Consider the following 17195-nt stretch of genomic DNA (forward strand, 5'->3'; position numbering starts at 1 on the left):
TGTCTTTTCCGTTTTTCCCCTGGACAGCTGGTCTTGGCTTCCTCCGGTCTGAAGTCATTCTTGAACTTCTTCTGTTGGTGGTGGTCTTTTCGTTCCTCCTGCTGTCTTTTCATTTTCGGGAACGGCGGCCTTGTTTGCACCTGACTCTCTGGCCCTGAGAGCGTTCTCCTTGATGTAGAATTTCTACTGCGATACGTTATAAGTGGTGTTTTCCTCTTCACCAAGGTTTCTTTACGCGGCGGCTTTGCTTTCTTGTTTTTCTTAAATGCTGGAGTCTGAACGTTTTCGTTTCTTCTTTTCGGTACCGTCGCATGGGTTGTAGAAGGGCTAGGTTTCTCTTCTGTTCTCTGCTTCTTGGGTGGTGGAACGGGTGACGTTACATCTGGACCTTCTACTTCACATTCGTGAAGCAAGAAAGCACCCTTTCGAACTCGTTTCCTTTCTATTTAACTCAGAATACTTCCGCTGATAATTTGAATCCTTGCGCGTTGTACTAAAATTTACATACTCTGGCATTGGCAATTCCAGGGGAAAGTAAGGCTTAACAGGAAAGATAGTTTAAACTTAAAATAAATGTTAGTTAAAATAAATATAAACCCTACATTTGCCGCTGCCAGAATTTAGAAAACTTGGAACCAGGTCCTACAAACGACCTGTTGAAAAGTTTCCACAATTCTGAACTAAATTTTAAGAGCCTCGTTTACATAAAAAAAATCTGTTATCTCACAAAAGGTATAATAAATTTCTGTGTATACATATTTAAATCTCGCTTCTTACAGCAACTTTTCCTGGACTCCAGCAATCAATCTTGTTCTCTTCCTTCCAGCATCTGGAAAGAATAAGTATCAGTATCATTCTAAATACATTATAATTTACACCTTCTTGACCCTGAATAAATTTTTGTTTTTAAACGATTTATTTTCCTTAGTTACTGCTTAATTCACATTCATTCAAGTATTCAAACATGAATTTAACTTTACCCTGGCTCTCCACCATGTGTGGTGTCAAACGGGAATATTCGTGTTTTAGTATGGCAACACTTCCCCTAACCACAATGATTTTTTAGAATTCAACGACCAAATAGACACACTTTACTCGACATTCTACAACTCGATGATCTACTTTAACATTCTTAAAATTAAAGTGTAGGTGTAGAACCCTACAAAACACATTCATTCAAACTTCCCCCTCATTCATCTTTAGACATGCAGGCTTTCGCTCTAAAGCATGATTTTATCTACAGTTTAATACTTAAATTTGAATTCATTGCTTTTGAGCATTTACTTTTAGCATCTAAAATTTTATGCTTCTAGACTAAATTCTACTTTTACATAACTTTGACGTATTTACGTATATTTACAAAATTCTAATACATATGAGTTTACAATTTACAATAAAATGAATAAGAGAAAAATAAATTTTTACTTTACTCATTCTTCGCCAAGCTTGCGGCACTGAAACTAAAGTTCTTATTAATACAAGAATACGAAGTTATTTTTATCTTCGGCCAAATTTTGGCTTTAACATAACAGAATTAGTCTTTCGACCAACAGAAACTGCTTGTTCTTAGATTTTATACTTAAAGAAAATAATACTTTTGCCTTAGCTAAATAAAGTAAAACAAAACTAAGTCTCAACCGAGACACATTGACTTCTGTCAAAACATAGAACTTCGTATTTACGCATAACATTTCGAAACAAAAGAAAAAAACTTTATAGAAGATTTTAACTTATCTTTGAGTTTTCGATGATTGGAACTCCGTCATTATTTTCTGGCAGAACTGCTCCCACGTTATAGGTTTCATGGACGTCAGTCTTCTCCTTAATGACCTCCGAGTGTTGTCCACGTTAATTTTTCTTTTTCGCCCTCTGCATGCTGACCTCTTGGAGTGGTAGTCGTCGGGTTGCTGTCTTTTCCGTTTTTCCTCTGGACGGCTGGTCTTGGCTTCCTCCGGTCTGAAGTCATTCTTGAACTTCTTCTGTTGGTGGTGGTCTTTTCGTTCCTCCTGCTGTCTTTTCATTTTCGGGAACGGCGGCCTTGTTTGCACCTGACTCTCTGGCCCTGGGAGCGCTCTCCTTGATGTAGAATTTCTACTGCAATACGTTGTAAGTGGTGTTTTTCTCTTCACCAAGGTTTCTTTACGCGGCGGCATTGCTTTCTTGTTTTTCTTAAATGCTGGAGTCTGAACGTTTTCGTTTCTTCTTTTCGGTACCGTCGCATGGGTTGTAGAAGGGCTAGGTTTCTCTTCTGTTCTCTGCTTCTTGGGTGGTGGAACGGGTGACGTTACTTCTGGACCTTCTACTTCTTTTACGCTTGAGTCCTGCAAGAAAATTTTAAGGATTTCAAAATCATTTTGATTATAGTATTTTTGCACCTGGTCGGGACTTGCTTTACAGATTTCCGCTCTCTCCTTCTTAAGGTACAATACGACTCCTTTGATTTCTTGAATTACATAGGGGCCTTCAAATTTTGGAGCTAACTTTGCAGTAAAATTGTCTGGGGCAGTTGATAAAGAAAATTTCCGCTTCAACACTTTATCCCCAACGTTAAAATCTGCTTCACGGCGTTTTCTATCATAATATACTTTTTTTCCTATTTCTTTCCGTATCCGAGGTTTTAATCGCCTGGTCAAAAAACGTTTGCACGTCTTTCTGTTTAAATTCTTGCTCTCTTTGTTGCACAAAGAATAATTTATCTAAAGGCGTAATTAACTTTCGGCCTAAAAATAATTCTGCTGGGGTTTTTCCCGTAGTATCGTGATTTGCCGTTCTTAAAGCATAAGCTAACTCATTTATGTAGCCATCCCAGCGCTTGTGATGTGTGCTAACGTAACTGCGAATTATTTTTACAATGTTTTTATTAACTCTTTCTGCTATGTTTGCCTGTGGTCTATACGGAACCATTTTCATATGGCGTATGCCAAGTCCAGTGCATATATTTTCAAATATTTGACTAATGAATTGTTTACCGTTATCGCTAATGACTTTTATCGGTGCACCGTATTTTAAAATGTATCTTTGTAAGAATGCATCTGCGACTGTTTTGGCTGACGCGCGTTTAAGTGGAACAATTTCTGTCCATTTTGAAAAATGATCTACAATTACTCAAAGAAAACGATTTTTATTTAACTCACTCTGGGGAAATGGACCAAGAAGATCTATGCCTAAAATTTCATTCGGAAATGTAGCGCGAATGCTATTTAAGTTCCCGGGCGGGCTGTAATTAATATCATTTATTATCTGACATTGATTGCAGGACCTGACATACGCAGTTACTATTTTGTATAATTGCGGGAAATATACCGCCTCGCGTACCCTTTTTAATGTCTTTTTGATCCCTAAATGACCCGCTGTTTTCGCGTCGTGTAATTCCTTCAAAATGCTTAATCGAAGCGAGGCTGGGATGACTGGTTTGTACTCGAGATTTTCGTTTGTTGTTTTCGTATAAAATAATAAATTATCTATTATTTCATAGTTTTCTGCTCTATTTCTTATCGCATCGATATCTGTATGTTCAAAGCTTTCGAGGTCTTTCAAATATGCATAGATACTTCCAAATTCTGGATCAGCTTTCAGTTCAGCGAAAATTGTATCTCTAGAATTTAAAATTTTTGAAGTCAACACAGCGCATTTAAGTTCATTGCCTTCGTCGTCCAGTTTTATACGAGAAAGGGCGTCAGCTACATTGTTTTCCTTACCCGGTTTTTATTTGATTATTAGATTATATTCTTGAAGTTTTAAAGCCCATCTTATTAACCTGGGCGTTAGGTTTTTCCCCGAGTAAAGTCTACCAACAGCCGCATGATCCGAAAAGACTGTTACTGGCGCTTTGCCGAAATAAACTCGAAATTTGTGTACAGCCATTAATACGGCTAATGTTTCTCTCTCTGCAGCTGTATAATTCCTTTGTGTATGATTCAACGTTTTACTAAAAAATGCCAAAGGATGGCTATTTTGCATAAGAACCGCACCCACAGCATAGTCCGACGCATCTGCTGCAATTTCCAGGGTTTCGTCCCCCTCCGGGAATTTCAAAACAGGGGCATTGATAAGCGCTTCTTTTAACCTTTTGAAAGCGGTATTTGCTTCCACTGTCCACTTGAATTTACTTTTCTTTCTTTTAATTACTAACAAGGGTTCAACAATATTAGCAAAATCTTTTATGAATGACCGATAGTAAGAACATAACCGAAGGAAAGAAGAAAGTTTCTTGGCGGTGTTGGGAGGTTGGAAATTCTTGATTGCTTTTATTTTTGAATCTTGAGTTTCTATACCCTTTTGCAAAATTTTATAACCCAGATATTTAAGTTCTTTAGTTGCGAACTTGCATTTTGAGGCGTTAATTGTAAGACCGGCCTCTTTTAATAATTTAAAAACTTCTTCTAGGTCTTTAATATGATGTTCCAACGTACTACTCGTTATAATTATATCATCTAGATAGATTAAAGTCGTTTTTCTAGGACAGGCTTTAGAACAATGTCCATAGCTCTCTGGAATGTTGACGGGTCCCCACACAACCCAAAGGGTATGCGTAAAAATGCATAAGTGCCCGATTTTGTTATAAACGCGGTTTTATGTATGTCTTCGGGTCTCATAGCTATTTGATAGTAGCCAGACGTTAAGTCCAAAGTAGTCATGTATCTAGTAGATTTAATCTTTCTAATAATTTCCTCTATAACCGGCAAAGGGTAAACTGGGAATGTAGTAATACTATTCAGTATTCTGTAATCGGTAGCAAACCTCCAAGCCCTTTTATCCGAAGGAGGAAACTCGTTCTTTTTCCTACATAGTACGACTGGACTAGCGTACTCACTATTTATGGGCGTTATTATTTTGTTCTTTAACATTTCCTGAATATGTTCTTCTATAATTAGGTCTTTCTGTTTATCATAGCGATAAGGTTTAGTCCTACAGGGTTTGTCGGCAGTTAACTGTATCTCATGCGTAACTATTTGACAGCTACCAGGCAGGTCTGAAAACAAGTTTGAAAAAGTACTCACCACTTGCTGGATGGCTTGACTTTCATGGTCATTCAAATGGCTAAGGTCAACTTGCGGTTGTTCCACTGGTTCCACCACCCTGCGGTCCATCTCCAGCACAATAGAACTGTCTTGAAAACTCAGTTTGGCCCTCGCGGCCCTTAAAAACTCCATACCTAAAATAAGTGGATTTTGCAGATTTTTTACTACAAAAATTAATACTTTGAGGCTTTCATCTTTTACCTGTATGTTTAATGATAATTTCCCGATGCATTGACAGGTTTTACCTTGCGCCGCTATAATTTCTGTGTTTTTGTTTTTAAATAATCGTAACCTATAAAAATTCTTCTTGAAAAATGTATCACTCTTAAAATTACCTTCTGCTCCTCTATCGATGAGGGCTTCTACTGGTACATCGCCAACCAGGACTTGTATAATTGGTAGATGTGAGTTCTTTACGATGACCGTATTTAAGTGTCTTTTTGAGCGTTTTGTTCAAACTTCCGGGGTCTGGACCCTCGCTTTCACAGGCCCCTCTACTCGTTTAAAGCTTTCCTTTCAACTTCTGCCTTCTGGGTACGCGGACGTTTGTTTTCAAATTTCCTTTTTGGGCCTTGACCTTCGAGGTTCGATGAGTTAGCTTGATAGCTCTTTCCCCCATAAGAGCGGTTTGCATTTCTGGTCTGCTCATTTGAAGATTGCCTTCGGATACTTTGAGAATACGAGGCCCCTCTAGCTTTTTCCGCTATTCTGCGATTTTGAAACCTGACCGCCAATTCGAAGAGCTCCTGCAGTGTGCTTGGGTTTCTAATTTCGAAGTAGTCTTGAACAGCAGGTAACAATCTTGGTAAGATTATTTCAATAATCTCCGCTTCGGGTTTCTTCCCATACAGCATATCCGTCAGCTTAATTTTTCGCAGAATAAAGTCCGTCAACTCTTCTATATTCCGTTGATAGAAACTATATAGTTCGGCTTTTAGCCTTGCTCGATCTTTCACTATGGGGAAGGCCTTTAATAACGATTTTTTGAAATTTTAAAATGTATATGTCTGGCCTCCGAATTCCCCTAATAAAAATTTGTCTATATTCTTCCACCATAGCGCGGCCTGTCCTCTTAGTGCAGATGCGATGGCAACTTTTTGTCTTTCAGGCACAGAGTTGAGCTGAAAGTGATTGTCGAGGCTTTCTAGAAATATCGCCACCGACTTTTTTCCGTCGAAATTGACGTTTGGCTTGACTGACGCTCTCAACGTCCGGACCAGTTATCCAAATCCTTCCAATTGGCTTCCCAATTCTTGTTGTTGTCTCGCGGCTTCCATCCAATTTTCGGCCATTTCAGTTCGACAAGTGTTCGGGCGCCAATGTAAAGTTGCGCGCTTCCAACCTGCACGCAACAAAGTGTGACTACTGAGAACTGGAAATAGACCAAAGTCTTGAGAAGGGTTTAAATCCCTTTTATTCAATTTTAGAAGTTACAAATGCGTGCTCTTGACGCTCGTAAACTACGCCTACCCGGCGGTAAAATAAAAATAAGAAATTAAAAAGAGATACTAACAAGTGACTAACTACGAGGCTCTCTAAACGTAACTAACTTCACCGCGTTCTAAAATACCGCTGATGATTCAGCAAACTCTGAATATTACGTTCAAAGATTAACAATTTGCCGAGGCAAGCACACAAGCCGAAACGCGTGGTTCTTCAATTTCTTACTAGCCACCTCCACACTCGTGAAGCAAGAAAGCACCCTTTCGAACTCGTTTCCTTTCTATTTAACTCAGAATACTTCCGCTGATAATTTGAATCCTTGCGCGTTGTACTAAAATTTACATACTCTGGCATTGGCAATTCCAGGGGAAAGTAAGGCTTAACAGGAAAGATAGTTTAAACTTAAAATAAATGTTAGTTAAAATAAATATAAACCCTACATTTGCTGCTGTCAGAATTTGGAAAACTTGGAACCAGGTCCTACAAACGACCTGTTGAAAAGTTTCCACAATTCTGCACTAAATTTTAAGAGCCTCGTTTACATCAAAAAAAAAATCTGTTATCTCACAAAAGGTATAATAAATTTCTGTGTATACATATTTAAATCTCGCTTCTTACAGCAACTTTTCCTGGACTCCAGCAATCAATTTTGTTCTCTTCCTTGATTTGTTAGATTTCAACGACCAAATAGACACACTTTACTCGACATTCTACAACTCGATGATCAACTTTAACATTCTTAAAATTCAAGTGTAGGTGGAGAACCCTACAAAACACATTCATTCAAACTTCCCCCTCATTCATCTTTAGATATGCAGGCTTTCGCTCTAAAGCATGATTTTGTCTACAGTTTAATACTTAAATTTGAATTCATTGCTTTTGAGCATTTACTTTTAGCATCTAAAATTTTATGCTTCTAGACTAAATTCTACTTTTACATAACTTTGACGTATTTACGTATATTTACAAAATTCTAATACATATGATTTTTACAATTTACAATAAAATGAATAAGAGAAAAATAAATTTTTACTTTACTCATTCTTCGCCAAGCTTGCGGCACTGAAACTAAAGTTCTTATTAATACAAGAATACGAAGTTATTTTTATCTTCGGCCAAATTTTGGCTTTAACATAACAGAATTAGTCTTTCGACCAACAGAAACTGCTTGTTCTTAGATTTTATACTTAAAGAAAATAATACTTTTGCCTTAGCTAAATAAAGTAAAACAAAACTAAGTCTCAACCGAGACACATTGACTTCCGTCAAAACATAGAACTTCGTATTTACGCATAACATTTCGAAACAAAAGAAAAATCTTTATAGAAGATTTTAACTTATCTTTGAGTTTTCGATGATTGGAACTCCGTCATTATTTTCTGGCAGAACTGCTCCCACGTTATAGGTTTCATGGACGTCAGTCTTCTCCTTAATGACCTCCGAGTGTTGTCCACGTTAATTTTTCTTTTTCGCCCTCTGCATGCTGACCTCTTGGAGTGGTAGTCGTCGGGTTGCTGTCTTTTCCGTTTTTCCCCTGGACAGCTGGTCTTGGCTTCCTCCGGTCTGAAGTCATTCTTGAACTTCTTCTGTTGGTGGTGGTCTTTTCGTTCCTCCTGCTGTCTTTTCATTTTCGGGAACGGCGGCCTTGTTTGCACCTGACTCTCTGGCCCTGGGAGCGTTCTCCTTGATGTAGAATTTCTACTGCGATACGTTGTAAGTGGTGTTTTCCTCTTCACCAAGGTTTCTTTACGCGGCGGCATTGCTTTCTTGTTTTTCTTAAATGCTGGAGTCTGAACGTTTTCGTTTCTTCTTTTCGGTACCGTCGCATGGGTTGTAGAAGGGCTAGGTTTCTCTTCAGTTCTCTGCTTCTTGGGTGGTGGAACGGGTGACGTTACTTCTGGACCTTCTACTTCTTTTACGCTTGAGTCCTGCAAGAAAATTTTAAGGATTTCAAAATCATTTTGATTATAGTATTTTTGCACCTGGTCGGGACTTGCTTTACAGATTTCCGCTCTCTCCTTCTTAAGGTACAATACGACTCCTTTGATTTCCTGAATTACATAGGGAACTACAAATTTTGGAGCTAAATTTGCAGTAAAATTGTCTGGGGCAGTTGATAAAGAAAATTTCCGCTTCAACACTTCATGCCCAACTTTAAAATCTGCTTCACGGCGTTTTCTATCATAATATACTTTTTTCCTATTTCTTTCCGTATCCGAGGATTTAATCGCCTGGTCAAAAAACGTTTGCACGTCTTTCTGTTTAAATTCTTGCTCTCTTTGTTGCACAAAGAATAATTTATCTAAAGGCGTAATTAACTTTCGGCCTAAAAATAATTCTGCTGGGGTTTTTCCCGTAGTATCGTGATTTGCCGTTCTTAAAGCATAAGCTAACTCATTTATGTAGCCATCCCAGCGCTTGTGATGTGTGCTAACGTAACTGCGAATTATTTTTACAATGTTTTTATTAACTCTTTCTGCTATGTTTGCCTGTGGTCTATACGGAACCATTTTCATATGGCGTATGCCAAGTCCAGTGCATATATTTTCAAATATTTGACTAATGAATTGTTTACCGTTATCGCTAATGACTTTTATCGGTGCACCGTATTTTAAAATGTATCTTTGTAAGAATGCATCTGCGACTGTTTTGGCTGACGCGCGTTTAAGTGGAACAATTTCTGTCCATTTTGAAAAATGATCTACAATTACTCAAAGAAAACGATTTTTATTTAACTCACTCTGGGGAAATGGACCAAGAAGATCTATGCCTAAAATTTCATTCGGAAATGTAGCGCGAATGCTATTTAAGTTCCCGGGCGGGCTGTAATTAATATCATTTATTATCTGACATTGATTGCAGGACCTGACATACGCAGTTACTATTTTGTATAATTGCGGGAAATATACCGCCTCGCGTACCCTTTTTAATGTCTTTTTGATCCCTAAATGACCCGCTGTTTTCGCGTCGTGTAATTCCTTCAAAATGCTTAATCGAAGCGAGGCTGGGATGACTGGTTTGTACTCGAGATTTTCGTTTGTTGTTTTCGTATAAAATAATAAATTATCTATTATTTCATAGTTTTCTGCTCTATTTCTTATCGCATCGATATCTGTATGTTCAAAGCTTTCGAGGTCTTTCAAATATGCATAGATACTTCCAAATTCAGGATCAGCTTTCAGTTCAGCGAAAATTGTATCTCTAGAATTTAAAATTTTTGAAGTCAACACAGCGCATTTAAGTTCATTGCCTTCGTCGTCCAGTTTTATACGAGAAAGGGCGTCAGCTACATTGTTTTCCTTACCCGGTTTATATTTGATTATTAGATTATATTCTTGAAGTTTTAAAGCCCATCTTATTAACCAGGGCGTTAGGTTTTTCCCCGAGTAATGTCTACCAACAGCCGCATGATCCGAAAAGACTGTTACTGGCGCTTTGCCGAAATAAACTCGAAATTTGTGTACAGCCATTAATACGGCTAATGTTTCTCTCTCTGCAGCTGTATAATTCCTTTGTGTATGATTCAACGTTTTACTAAAAAATGCCAAAGGATGGCTATTTTGCATAAGAACCGCACCCACAGCATAGTCCGAAGCATCTGCTGCAATTTCCAGGTTTTCGTCACCCTCCGGGAATTTTAAAACAGGGGCATTGTTAAGCGCTTCTTTTAACCTTTTGAAAGCGGTATTTGCTTCCGCTGTCCACTTGAATTTACTTTTCTTTCTTTTAATTACTAACAAGGGTTCAACAATATTAGAAAAATCTTTTATGAATGACCGATAGTAAGAACATAACCGAAGGAAAGAAGAAAGTTTCTTGGCGGTGTTGGGAGGTGGGAAATTCTTGATTGCTTTTATTTTTGAATCTTGCGTTTCTATACCCTTTTGCAAAATTTTATAACCCAGATATTTAAGTTCTTTTGTTGGGAACTTGCATTTTGAGGCGTTAATTGTAAGACCGGCCTCTTTTAATAATTTAAAAACTTCTTCTAGGTCTTTAATATGTTGTTCCAACGTACTACTCGTTATAATTATATCATCTAGATAGATTAAAGTCGATTTTTCTAGGACAGGCTTTAGAACAATGTCCATAGCTCTCTCGAATGTTGACGGGGCCCCACACAACCCAAAGGGTATGCGTAAAAATGCATAAGTGCTCGATTTTGTTATAAACGCAATTTTATGTATGTCTTCGGGTCTCATAGCTATTTGATAGTAGCCAGACGTTAAGTCCAAAGTAGTCATGTATCTAGTAGATTTAATCTTTCTAATAATTTCCTCTATAACCGGCAAAGGGTAAACTGGGAATTTAGTAATACTATTCAGTTTTCTGTAATCGATAGCAAACCTCCAAGCCCTTTTATCCGAAGGAGGAAACTCGTTCTTTTTCCTACATAGTACGACTGGACTCGCGTACTCACTATTTATGGGCGTTATTATTTTGTTCTTTAACATTTCCTGAATATGTTCTTCTATAATTAGGTCTTTCTGTTTATCATAGCGATAAGGTTTAGTCCTACAGGGTTTGTCGGCAGTTAACTGTATCTCATGCGTACCTATTTGACAGCTACCAGGCAGGTCTGAAAACAAGTTTGAAAAAGTACTCACCACTTGCTGGATGGCCTGACTTTCATGGTCATTCAAATGGCTAAGGTCAACTTGCGGTTGTTCCACTGGTTCCACCACCCTGCGGTCCATCTCCAGCACAATAGAACTGTCTTGAAAACTCAGTTTGGCCCTCGCGGCCCTTAAAAACTCCATACCTAAAATAAGTGGATTTTGCAGATTTTTTACTACAAAAATTAATACTTTGAGGCTTTCATCTTTTACCTGTATGTTTAATGATAATTTCCCGATGCATTGACAGGTTTTACCTAGCGCCGCTATAATTTCTGTGTTTTTGTTTTTAAATAATCGTAACCTATAAAAATTCTTCTTTGAAAATGTATCACTCTTAAAATTACCTTCTGCTCCTATATCGATGAGGGCTTCTACTGCTACATCGCCAACCAGGACTTGTATAATTGATAGATGTGAGTTCTTTACGATGACCATATTTAAGTGTCTTTTTGAGCGTTTTGTTCAAACTTCCGGGGTCTGGACCCTCGCTTTCACAGGCCCCTCTACTCGTTTAAAGCTTTCCTTTCAACTTCTGCCTTCTGGGTACGCGGACGTTTGTTTTCAAATTTCCTTTTTGGGCCTTGACCTTCGAGGTTCGATGAGTTAGCGTGATAGCTCTTTCCCCCATAAGAGCGGTTTGCATTTCTGGTCTGCTCATTTGAAGATTGCCTTCGGATACTTTGAGAATACGATGCCCCTCTAGCTTTTTCCGCTATTCTGCGATTTTGAAACTTGACCGCCAATTCGAAGAGCTCCTGCAATGTGCTTGGGTTTCTAATTTCGAAGTAGTCTTGAACAGCAGGTAACAATCTTGGTAAGATTATTTCAATAATCTCCGCTTCGGGTTTCTTTCCATACAGCATACCCGTCAGCTTAATTTTTCGCAGAATAAAGTCCGTCAACTCTTCTATATTCCGTTGATAGAAACTATATAGTTCGGCTTTTAGCCTTGCTCGATCTTTCACTATGGGGAAGGCCTTTAATAATGATTTTTTGAAATTTTAAAATGTATATGTCTGGCCTCCGAATTCCCCTAATAAAAATTTGCCTATATTCTTCCACCATAGCGCGGCCTGTCCTCTTAGTGCAGATGCGATGGCAACTTTTTGTCTTTCAGGCACAGGGTTGAGCTGAACGTGATTGTCGAGGCTTCTAGAAATATCGCCACCGAGTTTTTTCCGTCGAAATTGACGTTTGGCTTGACTGACGCTCTCAACGTCTGGACCAGTTATCCAAATCCTTCCAATTAGCTTCCCATTTCTTGTTGTTGTCTCGCGGCTTCCATCCAATTTTCGGCCATTTCAGTTCGACAAGTGTTCGGGCGCCAATGTAAAGTTGCGCGCTTCCAACCTGCACGCAACAAAGTGTGACTACTGAGAACTGGAAATAGACCAAAGTCTTGAGAAGGGTTTAAATCCCTTTTATTCAACTTTAGAAGTTACAAATGCGTGCTCTTGACGCTCACAAACTACGCCGACGCGGCGGTAAAATAAAAATAAGAAATTAAAAAGAGATACTAACAAGTGACTAACTACGAGGCTCTCTAAACGTAACTAACCTCACCGCGTTCTAAAATACCGCTGATGATTCAGCAAACTCTGAATATTACGTTGAAAGATTAACAATTTGCCGAGGCAAGCACACAGGCCGAAACGCGTGGTTCTTCAATTTCAACTACCCACCTCCACACTCGTGAAGCAAGAAAGCACCCTTTCGAACTCGTTTCCTTTCTATTTAACTCAGAATACTTCCGCTGATAATTTGAATCTTTGCGCGTTCTACTAAAATTTACATACTCTGGCATTGGCAATTCCAGGGGAAAGTAAGGCTTGACAGGAAAGATAGTTTAAACTTAAAATAAATGTTAGTTAAAATAAATATAAACCCTACAAGTTTCCAGCGAGTTGCTGCCACTAGACAGGCGAGGGCGCGGGACATATGCCTGTTTACCTCTATTAAACACCAGGCGTCACCTATCACCTGTATATAACATAATAGTACGTACAATCATTATTCTTCAAGTAGTACTGTAAGTCATTTTTATATCTGAAAATGATAATTTTCAAGAATATTTAAAAATACATCCAGAAAAGGTTATATAACCGCTAAATTAGTTTATTTAATAACATTTAAAAAGATTTCATTTTAAATATTCTATAATTTATTTATCTTATTCTTGATGCCTTGGTTATTAAGTATAAAATAATTTACTTACAAATATACGTGAGACATATGAAAGAACTTTTCTTTTCTAAAATCCTCAAACTTTTCGAGATAAAGATATGATCTTTGCATTTCTTTGGTTTAATTCCAGTTTATCAGTTTGTTATGTGCAAATGTTCAGCATCATTTACAGATATTGTACAGATCAATGCTGGATTTAATGTTGTGAAAATCTCATTTACTCATTCCTACAAGTAAACTGACGAAGTCATTGACCAACCCTAAGCAAAGTCAAGATCATTGGTCATACCCAGCAAGGTTGGTCATTTCCCAGACCCTTGAAATAAAAGACTTTTAACGGATGCACTCCTCTTTAAAGGATATTCCCTGACACCGAAAATGTACATTTTCCTGTGAATGTTCGCTGAAGCGAATTTCGATTGAATTTTAATTTTAATATTTAAAGACACCTGAAAGTTTTTTGTTACTCTTTTGCAACTTCAACTATCTTCGAAATAAAAAGAGATTTTAATAAATAAAATGAGTGATCTACAAAAAACAGTTATAGATAATGCTTATTTGTCTAAAATGTATTTAATTTAATAATTTCTTAAAAAAACATACTTTCATCATAAAAGAATATTCTCTTAGTCTTTCAGAGAAATCTTCATGTCTTTCAGCAGTTGTGCTAAACATTAGTATCGTATGTTTTTACTTAATGATATTTATATTGGTAGGATATTCCTCTATTATGTTTTAAAGCGTTATTTTCTTTTAAAGATTTCCCTAATTATTGTCAATACTTTTACAGGCATATTGCTTGGTTTGTGTTTACTCCCAGTATCAGGAATACGTAGCTGGACGAGGGTATCCACAAGCCAGAACAGGAAGACCAGTGAGTAAATTATTATTTCATCAGTGCTGTTCTATCTAAATGAATACATATCCATTCAGAGAGAAATATTTAATGTAGTTAACACTTGAAAAAATATCTGATATGGATATCACAAACCATTTCGTTAAAAATTGCCGAATACAAAAAAAAAAAAAATAATAAATAAATAAATAAAATAAAACTCCAAATACAGTTTAAAATGTTTTGCAATTAAAAATTAGAGTTTCTAAGCAAAAACAAGCAATTCGGCCAGCGGGTAACAAGTCAGATTTTCTGGTGCACAAAATTGAAAGTTTAATTTTGGTCCCACTCGACAAAGGAACACTGAAGTTGGTGCACAAACTGAATTAATTCACTGTTCTACTGAGAGTTTCAAATGTAAACAAATGGCCGCCTCTTTAACAGTGCCACTTAAACATTTAAACTATTGATAATTCTACAGCTAGTTCATGAACATTAATTTAAGTTCATCGACCACTCTTTGTTACTCACCGGATAAAGAACAGCAATATATTATATATTTGTGTGTGTCTAAAATCTCTTCTGAATCTATTTTATATCGATTTTACAATCCGTTTTCTGAAAAATAATCCTTTATTCTTTTCGCGAGTACAGATGTTACGCAAAAGCATCGTTCAGTTGAATTCAAGAGCGGCCAAAATGGATATTTTCGTCGAAATATGATACCCTAAATTTTTAGCAATTACAATATTTCCTTGACTTCGTGCAAGCAAGTAAAAATAACTTTATTAGTTTAAAGTACACAAAAATTTGGTCAGTGTAAAACACTAGGACATATAAATATAATTAACACCAGTTTCGTTTGAACAAATCCAGCATTGTCAAATCATTATTATTACGATTAATGCGAGATACTTTATAGAACTTTTTCCATATGCAATTTGAAGCACTAGACCGGAAGAAGAAAGTTGTGGCTCTGAACAGTTTTACCAGTGCTCCAATAAGGACAGAGTGCTGGATCCGGTTATGAAGTTTTATCATTAAATGAATTTTTGCATAAAATTATTTTCTATTTCTTCCATAGATTTAAATACAAAGGCGAATTAGCTCGAATAATGATCTAGGTACCACAAAAACGCAAATTGTGGTTTTTATTCCAATTATTGGGAAAACAGTTGCAGACCTTTTGACTTTCTTTTGTGTCGCATACCTTAAATGTTCTTCACACGACATTTTAAAGATCTCCGGATTTGTCCTGCGCAAGCAGTACATTCCAAACCAAATTCATAAGCAATTTTTAACACCTATAAATAAAGTTTAACTTTTCCGTATTTTAAAAATAAGAGCTTTATTCTGTTGCTAGGTTTAAAGGAAAATATAGCATACTTTTTTAACCACTTGGACAGCAGAAAGCTAAATTAATGGATTAACGACAGACAACTGGATAGAATTGAAGTATTATCAGTGTGAAATTTGAAAGCTGAAGGAGATGGAAATTTTTAAAGTTCTTTATATAGCATGGTTCGAGATGAAACATTTTTATCAAAACACATAATTTACAGCCTTATAAATAAGCAACTTATGATTATTTTGAAAAGAAATATATGCAGTTTTTCAAAAAACAGAAACTGTAAATAATTGATTCTTTACATACAGTTACAGCTTAAAATATAAACACGATATTTGTAAAATTCATTTAACTCCTGTATCTTACAAGATAAGTTTTGAAAGACCTATATCTGAAACTAAAGTTTTTCCTCAGATTGAAGCTATTTCTTTATTTTATCAACCTAAAATTACCTTCCAATTTAATTTTGAAAAAATTTAAGAAATAAAGAAAAAATGAACTTTATAAAATATTTTATATATATTATGTTGCATTTCAAAATCCACTGTTCACATTAACTTAATTGAGCTTCACATAATAAAACATATAAGTAGAACATGATTGTAAACTTTTACAACTTATTACTTTTTCTAATATTGCAAGAAAGTATCAAAATCAGCAATTGGCAGAACTTTGTTTAAAAGTTAAATTATTATTTTTTATTACGAAATACATGTAGAAACATTGAAAATGCATCGTATCGTTTTCGTATGTAGTGCCTTCTAGATTTATAAAATGCTTTTGTACTGCATTTTTGTTTCTTTTCCTATCAGCTCTACAGTTCTAAGTTTTGAGTCTCTCAATTTAACCTGTGATCATTTTCCACATTTATAATCACACTGCAAAGCAGAAGTAATATAGAAATGTCAAATCTTAAAACTAAGACATTTTGTTATCCTTGTTTGACATTTCATTAAATGTCTGTACTGTCACATTTACCACTATATAAACTCACATTTAAAAGAACCAAATGTTTTTAGGCAATACTGTTTATAATATAAACAGTAGATTTAAAATAATTATTTGCATTTTGAAGGCCTTCGTCAAATATTTTTAATAATTTATGTTCCTAAAGTTTCTCATAAAAATGGTTTTTATCTCATAAGTTACAGGAACTGGTATGTCATTTTCCTGTTTATATGGAGAAACACTTTTCTTACACTACAGATTTCTGTACTAGTACCACACGGTAGCTTCGACTGAACAAAAGTTATGCATGGAGTATCACTAGACCTATAATGGTAAAACATGGTCCATATGGCTTTAAGAATATCTTCATCAGAGCTATTATTGTGCAGTTAGCATTTTTATAACAAGTATTAAATTAAATTATCTGCCTATCACTCAACCGGGCTTTTGCGCTATTACTGCCATGTGCAAATGTTCTATCCAGGTTCATCAAATTTAATTTACATCTCCACCCAAACACTCTTCTACATTCCCACCACAGGACTTTCTCTACCGTTTAGTATATTTTTTGTGAGATATTAAATAATTCCTCAAATGTTTTCTTCATGCAAGCAGCTGTAAACACGGTGTGTCCATATTTCATTTAAAGGGCAAATCATATAGTATGTAACTTTTATTGCTATTGGCATAATTATTGTCACCTTTCCATGAAGGTTTTCTCAAATGATTTAGCACTGCAAATTATATTTAAATATAATTTTAAAAGAACGGAAAGTTCGAATGTTTAAATGTCCAAG

At 36.2% G+C, this 17195-nt stretch overlaps 1 protein-coding gene across 1 annotated transcript in view; it reads left to right on the plus strand.

The window, feature by feature from the left end:
- The window catches only part of LOC118204334 (uncharacterized), a 613950-nt gene that overhangs the window by 573929 nt on the left and 22826 nt on the right, over positions 1-17195 (plus strand). Inside the window, exon 6 of the mRNA XM_085818872.1 lies at positions 14058-14141. Within this exon, the coding sequence (XP_085674998.1) occupies positions 14058-14141 (84 nt within the window). The remainder of the gene's footprint in view (positions 1-14057; positions 14142-17195) is intronic.

This window comes from Stegodyphus dumicola, chromosome 6 (genome assembly GCF_044657685.1).
Source record: "Stegodyphus dumicola isolate Sdum_Otavi_A_Nest chromosome 6, ASM4465768v1".
NCBI lineage: Eukaryota > Metazoa > Arthropoda > Arachnida > Araneae > Eresidae > Stegodyphus > Stegodyphus dumicola.